The sequence below is a fragment of the Borostomias antarcticus genome (assembly GCF_949987555.1).
Source record: "Borostomias antarcticus genome assembly, chromosome: 1".
Classification (NCBI taxonomy): Eukaryota; Metazoa; Chordata; class Actinopteri; order Stomiiformes; family Stomiidae; genus Borostomias; species Borostomias antarcticus.
In genome coordinates this window covers 30,750,529-30,770,778 of record NC_140234.1, presented here as the reverse complement: position 1 = coordinate 30,770,778, position 20,250 = coordinate 30,750,529, and the positions used below count along the sequence as shown (strand labels likewise).

Below are 20,250 nucleotides of genomic sequence, written 5' to 3'. Positions count from 1 at the left end.
GTTCTGCTCTGTGTTTTTACTCACCTCCTCTTAATCAGCCCTTTTTAATTAGCGCCCTATATACACATACATATACACACACACACATCCACACACACACACATGCAGGCATATACACACACACACACACACACACATGCAGGCATATACACAAACACACACACACACAGGCATACACACACACGCACACACATGCAGGCACACAGACATACAGTACACAGGAAATAGGACAGTGAGATAGGATAGGGGATTGAGCCACCTAATTAGAGGAGGATCTTCCATGTTTTCTCTCTCTCTCTGTCCCTACTTCCTGTCCCTCTAGGCCCATAGGCAGTGGAGGATGAACTTCAGTTGGTGTGTGTGTGTGTGTGTGTGTGTGTGAGTGAGTGTGTCTGTCTGTGTGCGTGTGTGTGTGTGTGTGTGGGTTGACATTCAGTAAGGTGGAGTCCTTTGAGGAGGTTTAGCGCTTAGATAACAGACTAACCTTAAGTTTTTGCTCTCTCCTCCACACACACCCACGCGCGCGCACACACACACACACACACACACACACACACACACACACACACACACACACACACACACACACACACACACACACAGAGTCCTTCTATTAATAAAAACGGGTGGAAATAAGTCCTTTGTCAGTACAGCAGCGTTGCTTATTTTGGTCAGTCAGCAGTCTCAAGGCCAGACCCATGAGAGTTCTTTAGCTGATACACGGCGTAAGCTACGCTATGTTACTGCACGCAGATCTCTCTATGGGTCTGGGACACTTCATGCAAAAATCTGATGCTCAAATCCTGGCAATTCATTGGTTTCGCAGGAATCCCGACTTTCGCGATCAGGCGCTCCCACCCATAGATACGCCCCGCCCATCTAGCCTGGGCTAGCGTCTCTCATTTGCTGCTACGACCTGTCACTCTTTCAATTTTGAACCGTCAGCAACATTTCCCAGCTTTCCATGTTTTCCTGAACATCAACATTGAGGTGTGCATGCTCCACCAACATGTGTTAGTTAATAAGGTGGCATCACTGTCAAGCGTTGCTTTAAAATAGTAAACGGCAAGAATTTAAAATATTATATTATTATTAAATATTATAATATTTAAAAATAGTATGCAGTGAGAGTTTTCTCCTTCATGCAACATCTCTCTCATTCTGTGCTGTGTATTGCAAAGTTGGATGGCCGTCTCTTGCCACTTGAAGAGAACAACATTCTTTTTAAATTATTGTTAAAGTACTCTGGCAAGCTGCTGTTATACTGGTACTTGTCCTGATCTTTGAGTTTTAGAGACATGGAACACCACACTAGGTCACAATCTCATATAAGGCTGAAAGTACTGGTATTGGTGTAACACCAATGCAGGAAACTCTGCCTTTAGTTTTTATGCACCAAATAGGTGGAACAGACTGTAGGACTCCATAAAGCTGGACCAACTTGTCTCTCTGGAGAGGTTCCAGGTCCTGGTACTGGTACTGTAGAAGGTGTGCTCCCTGTCCACTGCACATGTTTCTTGTAGCCTTATTTTTATTATTGGATCTTATGACTTTGTTTTGTGGTTTTGTTGTATCATGTTCCTATTCTGTACAGGATGTGTTATTATTGTATTCAGGGCGGCATTGAAAAAGAGAGCTTGCTTTAAATGGTCTTCCCTGAATAAATACTGTAGTTTTCAATTCAGTTCCAAAGTACTCTCTTTGATTTGCTTACTCAGTGCAACGGATGTCTTATTCCTGATGATACTGTGGCCAATGTTTATCTTAACCACACTGACCTCTATTCAATTTCAGTGATGATCATGTTTTTGAAGCAATCTTACTAAGTGCTTCTTGTGTTGTGTTGTAGTGGGTCATTTGGAGATCACTCGAGTCCACGTTCACATGATTGTACATGATTACACATCTGTGGATTGAAACTGGTCAGAGGCCAGAACAAGTCCATTACTATTATAAGGGAATATAGGATTTCATTAGATACAGCAGTTTGCCATGTCATCTTTGAGACACATTTGCTCATAATCACCCCTGTAGCCTATGCCAAATTAGATCCTGGATGACAACGTGAATTATACAGTAGTATACTCCAGGCTTTTCATTCATGGGTAGACTTAATCCCTTTAGTTTAGCCCCCGGGTACGTTTATCAGTCAGGGATTATCGTTGTGCTTTTCAGATGCTGTTGACCACCTGTTGCCTGTTAATTAAGACGTGATGTTGTCGTAGTTGTGACACAGGCATTCATCCAGTTTACTCCGTGTGTGTGTGTGCGTGTGCATGTGTGTGTGTGTGTTTGTGTGCGCGTACGCGTGCGTGCGGTGCTGATGGTTGGGACCAGTGCCAACACAAATTGGATTATGCCTTTCAGTGTTGTGGAAGTGTTTTAGTATCAACGGCCTCACAGCATAATGTGATTACATCTTAATGTCCTATATTATCCAATACTCTGTCCGCAACTCCTTTAACAGTGCATTATCGCGTGTTATTGTGGCACAGCTACACTTCACTTCGTTGTCCATCAGCTGGTAAACTCGCTAATATACTGTACTGTACGTTGCTCCAGTAAACAAAGGACATTGTCACTGTGGACGTACAGCAGATGGGTGTGTGTTGTATGTAACTCAGCTACTGTAGTGTGAGTACGTGTAGAAGGCTCTCAAGATGGTCTCTCTCTCTGGAATACGTCCATATCCACAAAGCTATACAAGTGAGTGATGGCTACCGCCAGTTACCGGTCTGCTCAGACTTAATAAACCCCTGTCAGACTGACCCTGGCGACGTTGCCCTGCCTGCCCCCGGGCAGCTAGAATGCAGCACAATTCACTTCCTTTATTCCCCTGTTTGCTCCGGGTCAATCCAATCCTTCTCTTTCTGCCGGCTTTCATTTTCTCCATCTGAGTAACGGGCACGTCCGCACCCCTGTGGGGAACGGGGCTGGCCGAGGGGGTCACACTTAATACTCTCAGGTCAAGCCCAGACAGACAGGGACCGCCTCGCTCTCTCTCCACACCGCGGGTCTCTCAACACCCTGGACTCTCTCTTAATTATCTCTACGTTCCCTATACACAACAGTGCACCTGACACTTCCTGATAGATTCTCACAAGCCCTGAACAGCCACTCATATTTCCCTCTGTGACGTCCTAGGAAGAGGGATGTACTAGTTGATACCATCTTGTGCAGAGAGACATGGACGCATATCTTTTAAGTGGTTTTATATATGAATGTAAAGCCAGCGGAGAGACATGGATCTAATGTTACTGTGTATCTCACAGGAAGTGAGGTCTGTATGATGGAGCTCTCTGAGGATGCGCTGCTGCTACCTGGTCTATCAGATGTATAACCCCTGTTAGCTATATATCATGTTGGGAAAGGCGAGGTGACTTATCACAATATATGATGGTATTTAATTCTGATCTTGACAATGTGCTGATCACTTGTCCTCACTGGTGTGCATTCTGAGACCATACAGATCTAATCAAACTTAACCCTATCCCTTGCTATCCACTACTACTGTGTGATCTATGTCATACAGGGTCTGGCCCTCAGGGATCTGTGTGTGATGTGTTTAGGTATCCTCTTAAATTGATTCCTCTCATCTTCACCTACAGTCGGGTTAAATTTGAATCTGTTATGTGGGAGGGACCCTGTGTTAGCATAGCACAACATTGCTTATCAACCCTATGCTGTGCTGTTCCACCCGGTGCAGCATCCCTCTCTAGCTACTGCTGGGCTGGGCCATTCAATCAATAGGATATATAAAAACACTGTAGTTTATCAAACTCAGCCTATGATAGATTAAAGGAGAATGCTCGTTTTTGACAACCTGGACCTTATTTACGGCATATTATAAGACATTTGACTCACGAGATAACTTTGGTGTAATTCGGAGGCCTGTAGAAGAAATTTAAAATCCAGCATGAGCCAAGTATATCCATGTAATGGCGGCGGACGGGGCACTGAGAATGCAGCTTCTAAGAAATCTATTTTCTGCCACGAAACGGTTGTTTTCATCAATCTGTCTTTATGAATCGCTAGTTGTGCTTACATAGAGCGAGGGCTTGTTGTGGTTTTTCACATGCCTCTGTAATATGATCTTTAGAAACGTCTTTAGAAACGAAATAGCTTCCCCACTTGCTCCAGCACACATGCGCACAGCGCGCAAGCGTTGTTCAAATAAATTAAATATTGATGATAGATGTGCCAGGGTTGAGCTCTGGCTGATGACGTTTGTGAACATATGTGCCAGGGCCGGCCCCGTTTAACCCCTGCCTGCACTACGTAGCGTGAGCGTGTGTCTCTCTGAGCAGGTCTTAAACTGCCTCTCTCTCTCTTCTCCTCAGGTGATGAACGTGAGCCTGTCTGGGGGGGACAGGGTGACGTTTGAGGACCTGGGCGGACGGGAGCCGTCTCTACTGGCTAACGAGTCCCTCCTGATGAGAGGCCTGGTGGTGAGGAGTCGCAGCAACCAGATCACCATCCGCTTCCTCGGCCAACCGCAGACCGCCGCCGCCGCCGCCATCCTGCTGCGTTACCAAGGTAATGGCAGGCCTGTGTCACAGCCACGCGCCTCAGCACCACAGGCGGCTTCAGCGATCAACACACAAACACACACATACACACATGCGCACACGCACACACACACACTCTCACACACACACACACACACGCCTCAGCGATCAACGACGTCACAACACAAGAACAACAAGCAGAACTGGAACACTGCTATATAATCGCAACCGGACAAAATACCAAAGTTGTTTTTGTTGTGTGTCATGCATTGGAGAGGGGAGATGGTGGAGTTCATGGGGAATTCATATTAGATGATGAAATACACAGCACCACCGTCAGAGGTAGATACCTCGGCAGCGAGTTAGTTGGACTCCCTGTGTCACTTAAAACAGATGGAAAAGACCGGTATGACTTAACCCTTTGACGTCCATCCCCTACCACCATGACACACACACACACACACACACACACCTGCTATCTCATGTCAACATGATGTGTTCATATCTGCCTGAAAATGACAGCTGCTGTTTCTGTAATTGGCTGTGTAATGAGTTGAGCAAATTGCAGTGTTAATGACCTATTCAAATTTAGATTCAGAATCTGAATAGGACAGACTCAGATGGGTTTATTGCCATGTGTATGGTTTCCACATACCAGGAATGTGTTTAGGTCCATGCTGCATACGCTGATGGAGACATTAGACAGGGGGCAGGACAGGACAGAACAGTGCAGACAGGTATGGATGAAATGCTTACTTGTCGATTCAAGCTGGTTTCAAACAAAGACAATAGCTTTATTCTAGTAGGACGATTTGCAAATCGGATTCTGAGACAGGAAGTGTTTCTCTCATCAAAATGGTCGGACTGAACAGTGCAGGTCATCTTATAGTGACGTGCACTCAGGGACAAACAGTACAGGGAAGTGATGTCACAGTACAGGGAAGTGATGTCACAGAGCGAATGGTGTTTTTAAACAGACTGATGATATGGGAACAGATTAGAAAGAAGTTTCACAGAAGGTTGTAAAACAATAAACAGAGAAGATCAATCAAATAGGAAGATTCAATCAAATAGGAAGAAATTGGGGAGTAACACATTGGTGATACTCAAATGTCATTAACACAGGTCAGTGCAGATACAAGACACAATATATCCAAAAAGAGAAAGTACAATGTAAAATACACAATATACAGAATGGAGAGCGGTGAGAGTATATACAGTGTGTGTGCAGAGTGTAGCGTGATGTGCAATGTTTTACTCATCGGAGTAAATCCAATCCAAGACCAATCAGTGGCGAGTCTGGCGACGCAAATTAATCTGATTCGGCTGAGAGATTCTCTTGGCACCAATCAGATTCGATCTAGACTATTTTGCAAGAGCACCGTCTCTGCGTCCGGGGCTGGCTCCGCCCAAGACTACTGTGATTGGTTTAAAGAAATGCTGCGTTTTTTCCCCCCTATTGCAGAATGGTAATATGTCCAGCCAGACCTGTCTCCGGCGCTGGCACAGCATAAACGAAGTGTGGAGATGTGTGGTCTGGCTATGTGAGACTACCCTAACCCTAACCCCTAAACATAACCTAACCCTAGAGACACGAGGCTTGTTGATTAGCCTTATTCATGGTCTTTCACCTGAGATGCCAGAAGGAGACAGGTACAGGTCGTGGAAAGGGTATGCGTTTTAAATAACACCATATTTAAAAATAAAATAAAATCAGAAATTCAATTCCCCCACTCCCATTCCTCTCTCTCTCTCTCTCTCTCTCCCTCCCTCTCTCCCTCCCTCTCCCTCCCTCTCTCTCTCTCCCTCCCTCTCCCTCTCTCTCTCCCTCTCCCTCTCTCTCTCTCTCTCCCTCTCTCTCTCTCTGTCTCCCTCTCTCTCTCACTCTGTCTCCAGCTCCATTTCACTCAGCTGTCTTGATAGTCTCCACCCTGGGGACGGTGTGTGGGTGGTTGTGTATGTGACAGCCGAAGCTCGGCCTCACTGCTCCACTACTGAAGAACATGGTCGTCATCTTATATGGCAGGTGATGGCACCCCAGCGCCTTTTCCAGACAAAACCACCAATTACCTCACCCAGCTGGCTCCCTCCTCCATCCTCCCTCTGCCTGCCTCCCTCCCACTTCCTGTTTGATATGCTTCGAGCAGAGCATCCTGCTGAGCTGTGTCAACGATGGTTGTGAGTTGTGCAGCACTGATTTCATTTCCCCTTGCTTGTGATGTTGAGTGAATATACAGTTAGGCCCATAAATATTTGTACATTGACTTTCCCTTCGGTTTTGTCTTAAGCAAGTGAAATGCATGCTCAATTGGATTCAGGTCAGGTGATTGACTTGATATGACTACAGATATGACTACCTCCTGGGGAGTGTTCTTAATCTGGCCAACTGTTGTGAAGGGGTCTTTCTTCACCAGGGAAATAATTCTTCTGTCATCCACCACAGCTGTGGTCTTCTGGGTCTTTTAGTGTTGCTGAGCTCACCAGTGCGTTCTTAAAAAAAAAAAGACTTTACCAAAGAGTTGATTTGGCTACACATAATGTTTTTGTTTTGATTTTTAAGCCTAATGATGGCTTGCTTCACTGATGTTTGTTGTTTCATTTCAAATCCATTGTGGCAGTGTACAGGGCCCAAATTATGAAAATTATGCCAATGTCCAACCTACCGACAGGGCTGGACTGGGACAAAACATTGGCCCTGGTATTTTTGGGCCAGACCAGCCCACCACAATTGGTCACCCACCAGTACAAAATCCTTGGGGTCCCTTTAAATATGCAATACCACCATACTATTTCCCCAAACCACTACTAAGATGAGTAAGTTCTGTGGACAAGTGTACCAGTGCAAATAGACGAGTGTACTCACTCTTGACTCCATGGTGGTCAGACGTGGCCGTGAAGTACCTCCATACTCAAGTCACAGTTACAGTAGAAGTACAATATATTGTCAAAGAAAAAGCTCTGATAGAAGTCAAAGTATAATTTCAATTTATTCATTAAATTATTCTGATCTAAAGGCTAACCGCTGTGACTATACTTTTGGTCATAATTTAGTTCCAACTTAAAATGAACTCTGGTCAAATCAGCCATCATAGTTTTTGGGCATATAAATTACCCCATGAATAGGCTACATACACAATTAGTACAATATCATGCCTATAACCCATTTGGCTAGCCAGTTAAAAACTCAGGCTGCAGGTACTAATAACTCGCCTAGTTATTGCAGTAAGCCTTTATAGGGCAGAACAGGTTGTTTCTCCCAGAAGCATTGCTATGAACATTGATAAATAACACACATGGTCCAAAGCCTAGATTTTTTACCAGCCAAAAATAATACATAGATTTTTATTATTGCAATTTGCTCTTATTATTATTTTGCATGTTATCTTGGTCTCAATATTATTGTAGTGTGTGCATAATAATTGTAATGTACTAGCAGGGTCCAAACCTAACTTTTTGGCTTCCCTAGCTCCGTAGTAACAGTCCCGAAAGGAGCTATAGGCTTACTAGTCAACTGGCTGGTAAATTACCAGACAATCCAAATTTAATAAAATTCTTGCTGTAAACTTCTTAAGTGTCACTGAATCTTTTAATGTCTCCCAACATGTCAAAGGCCCTATGCACATTAAGGGTAACACTCTGGACCTTGTTTTTACGCTTGGTTTAGACAGTGTTGGCTCTGAGGCATCGCTCGTGACAGATCATGAATGTATACTTTTCAATTTGTCTTTTAACACTGATTGTTTAACCAGTAAGCATGTGAAATGCTCACGCATGTTGAATGGCCTTTCAGCAGAGAAATTCTCCTCTACTTTTGACAGCAGTGTGGGGCAGCCTCCTCATGACGTTGTTGATGTTGATAGTTTAGTTCACTCTTTCAACTCGCACTGCTGTCATTTTAGATGATCCTCTAAAATCCCGTACTGTCACCACTGCAAATTCATCCCCTTGGTTAAATTATGACATTTGTTGCTTTAGACGCAATTGTTGTAGAAGTCCACTCATCTCCAGGTACGCCAAATTTATTTTAAAGAATTTATAACCAAATTCAACACTATGGTCAAGGTGGCATGGGCTTCCTATTTCGCCAATCTCATCTCCACGAGTACGCGAAGTCCCAAAGAATATTGGTCCTCATTTTCTTAGAGTGAGTTAATTTTCTTAAAGTACATTTCTTATTTACTTTTTTTTATTTTTTTTATTTAAACTTTATTAGTTCATTTGGCAGGGACAGTATACAAAAGGCATTAATCCCGCGAGGGGGAGGAGATGCTTTGTAAGCAGATTTAGCCTCTGGCTAATTTCCATCTGGAATCCCTGGGCAGGTGGAATACAAATGCCATGTACATACAAGCAATACAAAGTGCAAAATGCATTACAAAAAGTGCATACAGTACAAAAAGTTCATATAGTACCTAAAAGTTAGCTTACAGTATAAAAGTTGGTGGAGCCAACGTGAGCCTGCGAACAAGTTCAGTACAGGTAAAATTACATACTGTACATGTATACATGTATACATGTATACATGTATACATGTATACATACATACATACATACATACATACATACATACATACATACATACATACATACATACATACAGTCGTAGGTAGGCCAGATTGGATTGACAAAGCATTTATAGAGCGTCTCCAGCTGGCCAGGTCCAGTAGAACTTCTCACATTACTCCTGTCCTGGCTTTACTTACTTCAGGATCCAGTTCAAGGTTCTTGTAATTACATATAGAGCCCTACAGGGTCAGGCACCTGTATATCTGTCTGACCTGCTCCATGCACACGCTCCCAGCAGGTCACTGAGGTCAGCTGACCAGGCTCTGCTGGTGGTCCCTCCAACCAGGCTCAAGACCAGAGGTGACAGAGCCTTTGAGTCTGTGGCAGTTATATTGTGGAACGCTCTTCCTCAGGACTTGAGAGCTGCGGCCTCTGTGGACATTTTTAAGAAGCAGCTAAAGACGCTTCTGTTTAGACAGGTATTTGTCTAATCAATTTGGCTGTATTTCTACGACTGTAACTGGTTGTTATCCTGTTTGCTGTGTTTTAATTTTATAGATTTTTGTATGCATTTTAACCTGTGTGAAGCACTTTGTGAGTCCTCTCTGTGAGAAGTGCTAGACAAATAAAATGTACTTCCTTCCTTCCTTCCTTCATGGTGATCCTCATAGTCTAAACGGTTGATATTTCTGGTGTAGGCCCGCTGAGACTGGAAGCCAGGCCAGGGGAGGGCGGTGAGGGTGAAGAGTCCCAGAGGAGGCTGCTGGGAGGTTTGAAATGAGACCGCAGGCAGGGATGGAACCCTGCAGGCCTCACACCCCCCAGCGAGACATGGAGAGTCACCATAAAAACACAGACAAGTCCTGCAAGTCCTGCTGTCCTTGTATTTATCATACTACGCCGAGATGTGTAGCCTAGAGATTGTGGGCTTTTTTGGATTCTCTCTCTCTTTCTGTCTCTCTCTCTCTCTCTCTCTCTCCCTCTCTTTCTCTCACTCTCTCTGTCTCTCTCTCTCCACCCCCCTCTTTCTCTGTGATGATCAAATTCTACAGTAGCTCGTACTGCGAGTGATTAGAGCTTGTTGAAGTCATGCTCTGCAGCATATTTTACACTGGGTAGACTCTATTTCCCTCAGTATTCTGAATCAGTTCCAGAAGAGTCTATTTCTGGCACACCTATTTTCTGGCACAGACACACTGGTAATTATTGCTACTTTATCTTCTTCCTCACATTTGGCCAACAGTAACATGAGCTGTGGTAGCATACAGATCAGCTGTTAGCATACAGATAGCGCTTAAGCACCAGGTATTGTTGTGGCAATGTCATCATTGGAGAGTTTTTGTAAACATCCACTCTGAGCGGCGATCAATACAACTTTGAGATGACTGAACAGAACTCAAGAGGATGAAAAGTAGTTTAACACAGATTTAAGATATAACGTTGACAGTCGAGACAGAATTCCAATACTTCCTTTTGGCAGGAGTTCACATGGGAAGGCCCTGTTCCAAAGACTAAAACCAGAATAGTGTCTGGTACCTGTGTCCTTTTATTCACTTTTCAGGGGGAAGATTGAGAAAGGTATTTTTCGAATTTCAATTTAACAGCTTAACATAAATTCAAGAGCAAAAAATATGTGTATGTGTGTTTGTTTGATTAGACAGACAGACAGACAGACAGACAGACAGACAGACAGACAGACAGACAGACAGACAGACAGATAGATAGATAGATAGATAGATAGATAGATAGATAGATAGATAGATAGATAGATAGATAGATAGATAGATAGATAGATAGATCGATCATGTAATGTTGCCTTCCCAGCAGGCCACAGCAAAGAACAGTGTGTTGGCTACCATAGCATACACACGTACGCATGCATGCACTCTCATAGGCACACATTCACACACACACACACACACACACACACACACACACACACACACACACACACACACTGATTCATCACTACTAGCTACTGGTATAAATCCCTGGCTTCCAATTCATGTTCTGCACACAGGTTTTGGTTTTTATCTGTAAATCTTGATGTTAAAGACAAGGATGTGTTAAGTGTCTCTCCCTCTCTCTGACGCGGTTCCGCCGTGTCCTTCGACTGCCAGACGCTGCTGTGTATCTGCCAGGCATTGAACTCCTGCCTTTCCTGTCAGTAGATGCATCTCAATTAATCCATTGATGAGGCTGAAGGGCAGACTCATTGCTGAGGCGGTCATGACTTGACTGGCTGAAAAACCCCAGATGCAGTGAAAAAAAAAAAAAAATTCTATACTGGTTGGTTTTATTTTATTTTTTTCGCGTGAGATTACTGACTCGAAACCTACCATTTCCACCAGCATACACAATGACTACATCAAGCGTCAGTGTACTGTCTCAAATGAGAATCTGTCCAATCACGTAGTCTCCCTCTAATTCCACCTGCTACAGTATTAATCTTTGTATATAGTCCCTTTTTGCCATCTTCAGACACAATTCAGACTGCAATTGATGGATAACAAACCCCTCCCCCAAACAGACATGGAACAAGCGCTGATGTTGGGACAGGTGATTAAGACCTGTTGACCTCTGACCTTCCTCCTACCTCATCCACTCTTCCTCTGAAGACTTTGGTTGTGATCTTTTCCACATCAGAAACTGTGCTTTTCTGAGCAGCTTCCTGCATGCCTACTTCCTGGCAGACTGGCCCGGATGGACGGACACTATAGAGCCATGTTTCACCATAATTATTATTTAATGAAAACCAATATAGTGGTACAGAATTAATTTAAAACTTGGATGTATTTAATTACTTTATTTATTTATTTTTTAATTTTAATACACACTTAAATGAAAGATCCATCTTGTTATTATTTGACTATAATGGAAAATCAATTACAGTTGGATGATTCTCCTTAAGTTCATTAGAGGGAACAGAATAGCTTACCTCTCAATCGAATAACCACCATATCAGTCTTTTAATAAGAAATAAATTGCTTGATTTGCAACAGCTGTAAACAAGAAGTATTCACGTGAGTGTGTCCAATGTGAACAAGACATGGACTGCACCATGCTCAACCACGATGAGTGCTGCTTGTCAAGGAACACACTGGACTGATTATGAGAAATTGGATTATAAGTGACTAAGAGCATAGTGCTTCGATAAATAAAAGCAATTTTATCTAAGTTTTTCCAATATATTTACGCATGCTCCATTGACTTCCATTGTAGCCCAGTGAGAGCCAGCAGAAAAACTGCAGCTAGTTCAATACTAGACAGACCACAAATTGGGTTTAAGGTCCAAAATAGTGAACTTAACCTTTAAATCTTGAATCTTGAATACTGTGTCTGCAAAAATAGAAAGCTGTGAGCAGTTATTATTTTCATGGAAACAAGTTTACAGTGACTCTTGTATCCCTGTAGACCCTTGTTCTACAACTTTGTTTCTGTGTTATTTATTAATTACCGAAATGTCCATCATCCAATATTCACGTGAACTGTCTCCTCTCAGTCAATTTATCATTATGCAACAACAGAGAGGCAGAAGAAGGTTTTGATGCCTGGTTCCTTTTCTTCTTCCTCAGTTGAGGGAGATGTTGCAGGTTAATGTGACACAGTGTGAAATCCGATTTTATCAGTGACCAAGATTTCCCATATGGCCATGTCCTCACCGAGTGAGCCTGTCACACTCAGTTATTCTAAATGCTCTCTGATGAGCCAGGCATAAATGAATCTCCTCTGTGTTCCATAATTAATGACTGGGACATGGAGGGGAATGTATCTTTCATCCAGTCATGTAAAATACAGGAGATTTAATAGACCATTCGTCTCTGTTAGCGGGCTGGCCACGGACAGAGCCAAGCGCCGGTGACTGTAGCGATAGCGCACGTTACCGCCTCTGTTTAACTGTCCTCTACCTGGTACTTCCCCTGGGGGGCTCAGAACATGGAATGCAATTCAAAAGCAGAGCCTATCGTTTTTGTTTTTTTCCCAGATCAGGTATATCAAAGAAGACTCCTGAAGAGAGGCAAGGGCCCAACGTCTGAGCAGAGGGTCACCACTCGTGCTATTTTACACAGCCAGCGTTTTAGTTGGTTTAAGAAGCCGTTTTCAGGAGGCCAGCGGTTGGAACTGTATGGGTTGGTGGTCCGTCAGATGGTCAGCTCTGCACAAACTACCTCAATCAACCAATGAAACAAGTAGCCTTACTGACTTAGGGATATGTCCTGAATTTCGATTTTAGTCTAAATCCTGAAGCTACATTAAATCTAGTTACCCAGAATGCAAATAGAATTTCCAGTGAATCCTTTCTGTGGAGTTAAGGGGCCAAAGACATTTGAAAAATCTTCTCTTGTTAGCCAGGCTGCCTGCTAATCTACCAGAGGCCGTCTCTGCAGCTACGTCTTTATAGCCCCACTAAGCCCCTCTCATATCAGAGCCCTTGGCACACAGAGCACAGCCACGGCCGTTAACGGTGCGGGAGAGCGTGTTTGAGATTCAGAGCCGGGAGGGATGTGTCCCCGCGTCAGAGGTCAGCCCGCAGATTATTAGGCCAATAGAAACAGGAGCGGCAGGGTGATAACGCTATAACAACGTCCTGGCGGCTCGGCCCTACAACCCCCTCCCGTGCTTTACGGCACCACATTAGAGCTGAATAACAAATAATAAAGCATGAATAACAAATAATAAAGCTGAATAACAAATAATAAAGTATGAATAACAAATAATAAAGCATGAATAACAAATAATAAAGCATGAATAACAAATAATAAAGCATGAATAACAAATAATAAAGCATGAATTACAAATAATAAAGCTGAATAACAAATAATAAAGCATGAATAACAAATAATAAAGCATGAATAACAAATAATAAAGCTGAATAACAAATAATAAAGCATGAATAACAAATAATAAAGCTGAATAACAAATAATAAAAGCATGAATAACAAATAATAAAGCATGAATAACAAATAATAAAGCATGAATAACAAATAATAATGCTGAATAACAAATAATAAAGCATGAATAACAAATACTAAAGCTGAATAACAAATAATAAAGCATGAATAACAAATACTAAAGCTGAATAACAAATAATAAAGCATGAATAACAAATACTAAAGCTGAATAACAAATAATAAAGCATGAATAATAAATACTAAAGCATGATTAACAAATAATAAAGCATGAATAACAAATAATAAAGCATGAATAACAAATAATAAAGCTGAATAACAAATAATAAAGCATGAATAACAAATAATAAAGCATGAATAACAAATAATAAAGCTGAATAACAAATAATAAAAGCATGAATAACAAATAATAAAGCATGAATAACAAATAATAAAGCATGAATAACAAATAATAATGCTGAATAACAAATAATAAAGCATGAATAACAAATACTAAAGCTGAATAACAAATAATAAAGCATGAATAACAAATACTAAAGCTGAATAACAAATAATAAAGCATGAATAACAAATACTAAAGCTGAATAACAAATAATAAAGCATGAATAATAAATACTAAAGCATGAATAACAAATAATAAAGCATGAATAACAAACAATAATGCATGAATAACAAATACTAAACCTGAATAACAAATAATAAAGCATGAATAATAAATACTAAAGCTGAATAACAAATAATAAAGCATGAATAACAAATAATAAAGCATGAATAACAAATACTAAAGCTGAATAACAAATAATAAAGCATGAATAACAAATACTAAAGCTGAATAACAAATAATAAAGCATGAATAACAAATACTAAAGCTGAATAACAAATAATAAAGCATGAATAATAAATACTAAAGCATAAATAACAAATAATAAAGCATGAATAACAAATAATAAAGCATGAATAACAAATACTAAACCTGAATAACAAATAATAAAACATGAATAATAAATACTAAAGCTGAATAACATCATAAAGCATGAATAACAAATAATAAAGCATGAATAACAAATACTAAAGCTGAATAACAAATAATAAAGCATGAATAACAAATAATAAAGCATGAATAATAAATACTAAAGCTGATAACAAATACTAAAACGGGAATGTCTGAATAGCATGGATGACTGGCGGAGTGTCTGAGGCCTGCTCTCTGGCTCACTGACTCTGAAAGAGGCGCACATTCATCACAGTGGAGAGATCAGACAGCAGTCAGCAGCAGGCCCCTGTCTCTCTCTCTCTCTCTCTCTCTCTCTCTCTCTTTCTCTGTGCTGCTCTCTACTTCCTGTTTTTGTTGATGTTCTTCGAGTGGTGGAGGAGGAGAGGAGGGGAGAGGAAGGGAGGAGAGGAGAAGAGGAGATGAAGGATACTTAAGGTCTCTCTCTCCCTCTCTCATGGAAGTCAGGAGGTTTTCTCTCAGAGGAGCTCTTTGGCGTTTGTAAGGAGTTCTGTCACTTACTCTGAAATAGCAGATCTGAACTAAAAGAGAACTAAAAAGATTGAGAGAATAAAATGTTACTGCAGAAATGAAGAGTTTTGAAACTGCAGTCACTTTATCCTGCCCTAAATAGGTTTGTCAGCTATATAAAGACTGTACTAATTATGGTGTTGTTCTCCTTCACGGACAAATGCTTTTTGGTCGGGTAGAGCTAGAGGTTCTGAAGAGGTCAGGGTCGACATTAACAACGACTCGTTTGACGTGCAGAGCTGCCCCGAGCGGCCGTGTCACCTCTAGATTGCGTGGCCACCAGGCAGACCTCCCGGGGGGAGAGGGTCACCTTGCATCCGGCCGGGACGTGACTGAGGGCGGTGTAGAACACAGGGAGCGCCCGTGGTGGCATGGGTGGATCCTCCTCCACCCATTGGTTGACAGTTTGAGGTGATGGAAGCACACCAGAGTACCGCTATGACAGTTTTATCTATATATTTTCTCCGCTGTGGGCTAGCTGAGGTCTCTCAGGCCCTGGGGGATCTGGAGAAGCCCTGATATTTGTGTGTGTGGGGGGGGGGGGGCGGGGGGGGGCGGGGGGCGGTGATGGGGTGGAGAATGATTTCTGTCTGTAAAAGAAGCAGTTAGCAAAGTGGTCACTTGTGGGCCCAGTCTGGATGTGATGTGCTGTGTTTTAAGCAACTATGTTTTCACTTTGCTATTCTTGCACTTTGCCTTCAGCACTATGCTCTTAGTCACTTCACAGTGTCTATGCTCTTAGTCACTTCACTTCAGCACCTGTGAGTTCTGGTGAGTAGTAGTACACTGACTTCCTACGTTAAATGCAATTATTGTAAGTCGCTTTGGATAAAAGCGTCTGCTAAATGACTAACGTACTGTCATGTGACTCCACATACAACACCTGTTCCTGTGGTGTTCTATCTAGATGTTTTTTAGGAAATATGTTCCTCTGGCCGCAGACACAGTATCCGTCTGGAGAGCGATGAATGATGGGGTGCTATCTGTCTGAGGCCTGATGGCCGGTCCAATGCATCATGTGCTACTGGTGATGCACTCTGTAGTAGACGTGGATTTATGGACAGGCTCCAAGAAGATGTTATATAGATACACTTCCTCCCACAGCTTTTGGTTTAGCTCCTTTCATCTATTAAAGCTGTTTATGATGATGATGAGTATGAAATGAGTGCGTCCATAGACTGTGAGTAGTCCACAAATAACTGAGTTTATAATTCTGCATCTCTCTCCCTCTCTCTCCCCCTCTCTCCCCATCTCTTTCTCCTTCTCCCCCCTACTCCCCCCCCCCACCTTCTTTCTCACTCCATTCAGGGTTTGTGCTGAGCTGTACCTTCCCTCAGCGGCCTGCGTACGGGGACGTTTCTGTGAGCAGCCTCCACTCAGGGGGAGGGGCCTACTTCTACTGTCTGACAGGCTACCAGCTGCAGGGCCCCAGCATGCTCACCTGTCGCAACGCCACCACCCCCTACTGGAGTGGAAAGGAACCACAGTGCCTCGGTGAGGGTGAAAGCTGCTACTATAAGATAAGATAAAGATGGGTTTGAATAATCCCCGAGGGTGGGGGGGGGGGGTTCAGGGGTGAATGAACGGCAAAGGTTAGAGAGTAGAGTAGCAAACATATATAATAGAGCACAAGAAATATATACAGTATGCATAAAATATAGGATATATACTGTATATACATACATACATACATACATACATACAATCTGTATAAATATGTATAATAATACACATAAAGTGGGCTCCAAAATTACTGGCACCCCTGACAGGCAATGCACAAACTTAAAAAAAAAAAAAAAAAAAATCTAAGCAATATAATAATAGAGAAACTCCAAATACCAGCATGTGACTATGTTACTATACTATATTAATGTTCCAATGGAACCAACCAAAACCACACGCTGACTTGAAACCAAGGGGTAGATTAAAACTCACACAATGCTTTGCGAACCGAGGCAGTGATATGAGACATAGCTGCCGGTACCGTGAAAAAACAAAGCCCAATATCTTCACAAATAATCATTAAAAAAAAAAAAAATCTGTGGAATAACTTAGTTTGATGTATATGCTAAGGAACATGTCATTGGATCGTTATGACACACATTTCAGAAAATTCACTATTCATGATCACTATTCATTCGGTGTAGCCTAACAGCATTTTGACGTTCCAGTAAGTTACTTGTACGCTGCGGTGCAATGTTGAATCTAATCTAATCAATAGAACTTTGTGTAAACAATGATTTTTGAGTGACCCGTGTATGAAATCAGAAAAATAATCCAGGAGCAAATTTTCTGCACTTCCCCGCTCATCTGATATCAGTGCATTTCTATGGGCAGGACTAACGTTAATAGCCGATGTGTAAACATGCTTCCTGGCTGTTCAATAGATTAATCTCTCTTGTTCTGTCCTGAAATTTGGTCAGATTTGTCACTATAATAGTAATCATACTGTAACATCCCAGGGACACCGAAAATTAGGCAACTAATAAAATTCCGATTGAAGACAAGTAGCAAGAGGTGGCCATTGGCCAATGGCCATTTCTTAGGTAAAGATTTTAACCCCTACCCCTTGTGGCCCCATCTGAAGGGCCAGTACCCAGTCAAGGGCTAAGGTGGAGTATTTGGGGGGGATTGGGCCTTAATCTTTCTCTTTAAAAAAAACTCTCTTTATCTCTCTCTCTCCCTTTCTCTCTCTCTCTACCCCCCCAGCTGCCTGTGGAGGCGTGGTCAAGAATGCCTCAGTCGGACGTATTGTGTCTCCTGGTTTCCCCAGCAACTACAGCAACAACCTGACCTGCCATTGGCTGTTGGAGGCCCCCGAGGGACAGCGCATGCACGTCCACTTTGAGAAGGTGGCCCTCTCAGAGGATGACGACAGGTGAGGGGCCAGAGGGCTCATCCAGAGTGGTTATCCAGAGTGCTCATCCAGAGGGCTCATCCAGAGTGGTCATCCAGAGTGCTCACCCAGAGTGTTCATCCAGAGTGCTCATCCAGAGTGGTCATCCAGAGTGTTCATCCAGAGTGCTCATCCAGAGTGTTCATCCAGAGTGGTCATCCAGAGTGCTCATCCAGAGTGCTCATCCAGAGTACTCATCCAGAGTGTTCATCCAGAGTGTTCATCCAGAGTGTTCATCCAGAGTACTCATCCAGAGTGTTCATCCAGAGTGTTCATCCAGAGTGCTCATCCAGAGTGTTCATCCAGAGTGCTCATCCAGAGTGTTCATCCAGAGTGTTCATCCAGAGTGGTCATCCAGAGTGTTCATCCAGAGTGCTCATCCAGAGTGTTCATCCAGAGTGGTCATCCAGAGTGCTCATCCAGAGTGCTCATCCAGAGTACTCATCCAGAGTGTTCATCCAGAGTGTTCATCCAGAGTGTTCATCCAGAGTGCTCATCCAGAGTGTTCATCCAGAGTGCTCATCCAGAGTGCTCATCCAGAGTGCTCATCCAGAGTGCTCATCCAGAGTGCTCATCCAGAGTGCTCATCCAGAGTGCTCATCCAGAGTGTTCATCCAGAGTGCTCACCCAGAGTGTTCATCGTGAGTGTTCATCCAGAGGTTTCAGACCTGGGTGCAAACACTATTTGAAATCCTGTCAGGTACGTTAGTGTGTGATTGAGTGTGCCTGGAGTGGTTAGCATTTTTGGAAACCATTGTGCCAAACAAAAACACTGCAGATAAGTAATTTAAATAATTTGAAATATTGTTTTGACCCAGGTCTGGGTGACTGCAGTGTTCAGACCCATGTTTTGTATGTACTGTAGTGACATTGGTGCCCAAGTTCAACCACTACATTGTGGAGGGGAAGCATGAAGGATTTATTTAATTGTCAATCTGACCTCAATAACCTCAATTCAGTGACACTTTCAATTCAATGACGCTCAGTCGCAAGTTTATTTACTGTATATTTGATCAGAGTGGGATGGAACCCCCTCCATCCCACCAGATCAGATGGTTGGTTCTGATGGAACCCCCTCCATCCCACCAGATCAGCTGGTTGGTTCTGATGGAACCCCCCACCACCACCAGATCAGCTGGTTGGTTCTGATGGAACCCCCCACCACCACCAGATCAGATGGTTGGTTCTGATGGAACCCCCTCCATCCCACCAGATCAGCTGGTTGGTTCTGATGGAACCCCCCACCACCCCACCAGATCAGCTGGTTGGTTCTGATGGAACCCCCCACCACCACCAGATCAGCTGGTTGGTTCTGATGGAACCCCCCACCCCACCAGATCAGCTGGTTGGTTCTGATGGAACCCCCCCCCCCCCACCACCAGATCAGCTGATTGGTTCTGATGGAACCCCCCCACCCCCACCATCAGATCAGCTGGTTGGTTCTGATGGAACCCCCCCCCCCCCCCAGATCAGCTGGTTGGTTCTGATGGAACCCCCCCCCCCCCCCCCAGATCAGCTGGTCGGTTCTGATGGAGCCGGGCAGCGGCTTTTCTCTCTACCGACTCTCTTTACCGGTACTTCTGTGACAGCTGGACTCAGTTTCTCAGCTCAGGCCGGTGGTACGGCTGTCAGAAACACATTACCAGCCCATTCCTTAGTTACACCTCAGCGCATTGACTCATCATTGCAGAGACAGAGAGATTCAGTCAAACATCTGTGTGTCTGTTTGAGGAAGCAGAGCACGTTTTGAGGAATGGAAGAGGAAAAGTAAAATAAATGAGATTCTTCTTCTTCAAGAGGAGGACAGGGCGAGGGCAGGCTTGTTTGAGCGGCAAACTGTGAGTTACAGTGTGATGTTTTACTATAAGCTCTCTGAGTTTTCACAAGGTCAGCAGCAGCAGAGCTTAT

General features: G+C 43.1%; 1 protein-coding gene across 1 annotated transcript in view; it reads left to right on the top strand.

Annotated features, from left to right (window-relative positions):
* LOC311326430 (seizure protein 6 homolog) overlaps positions 1–20,250 on the top strand; it is a gene marked incomplete at both ends in the record, with an annotated part of 58,373 nt that overhangs the window by 23,467 nt on the left and 14,656 nt on the right. Inside the window, 3 exons of the mRNA XM_084459323.1 lie at positions 4,341–4,536; positions 16,755–16,940; positions 18,156–18,324. Coding sequence (XP_084315449.1) covers positions 4,341–4,536; positions 16,755–16,940; positions 18,156–18,324 — 551 coding nt within the window. The remainder of the gene's footprint in view (positions 1–4,340; positions 4,537–16,754; positions 16,941–18,155; positions 18,325–20,250) is intronic.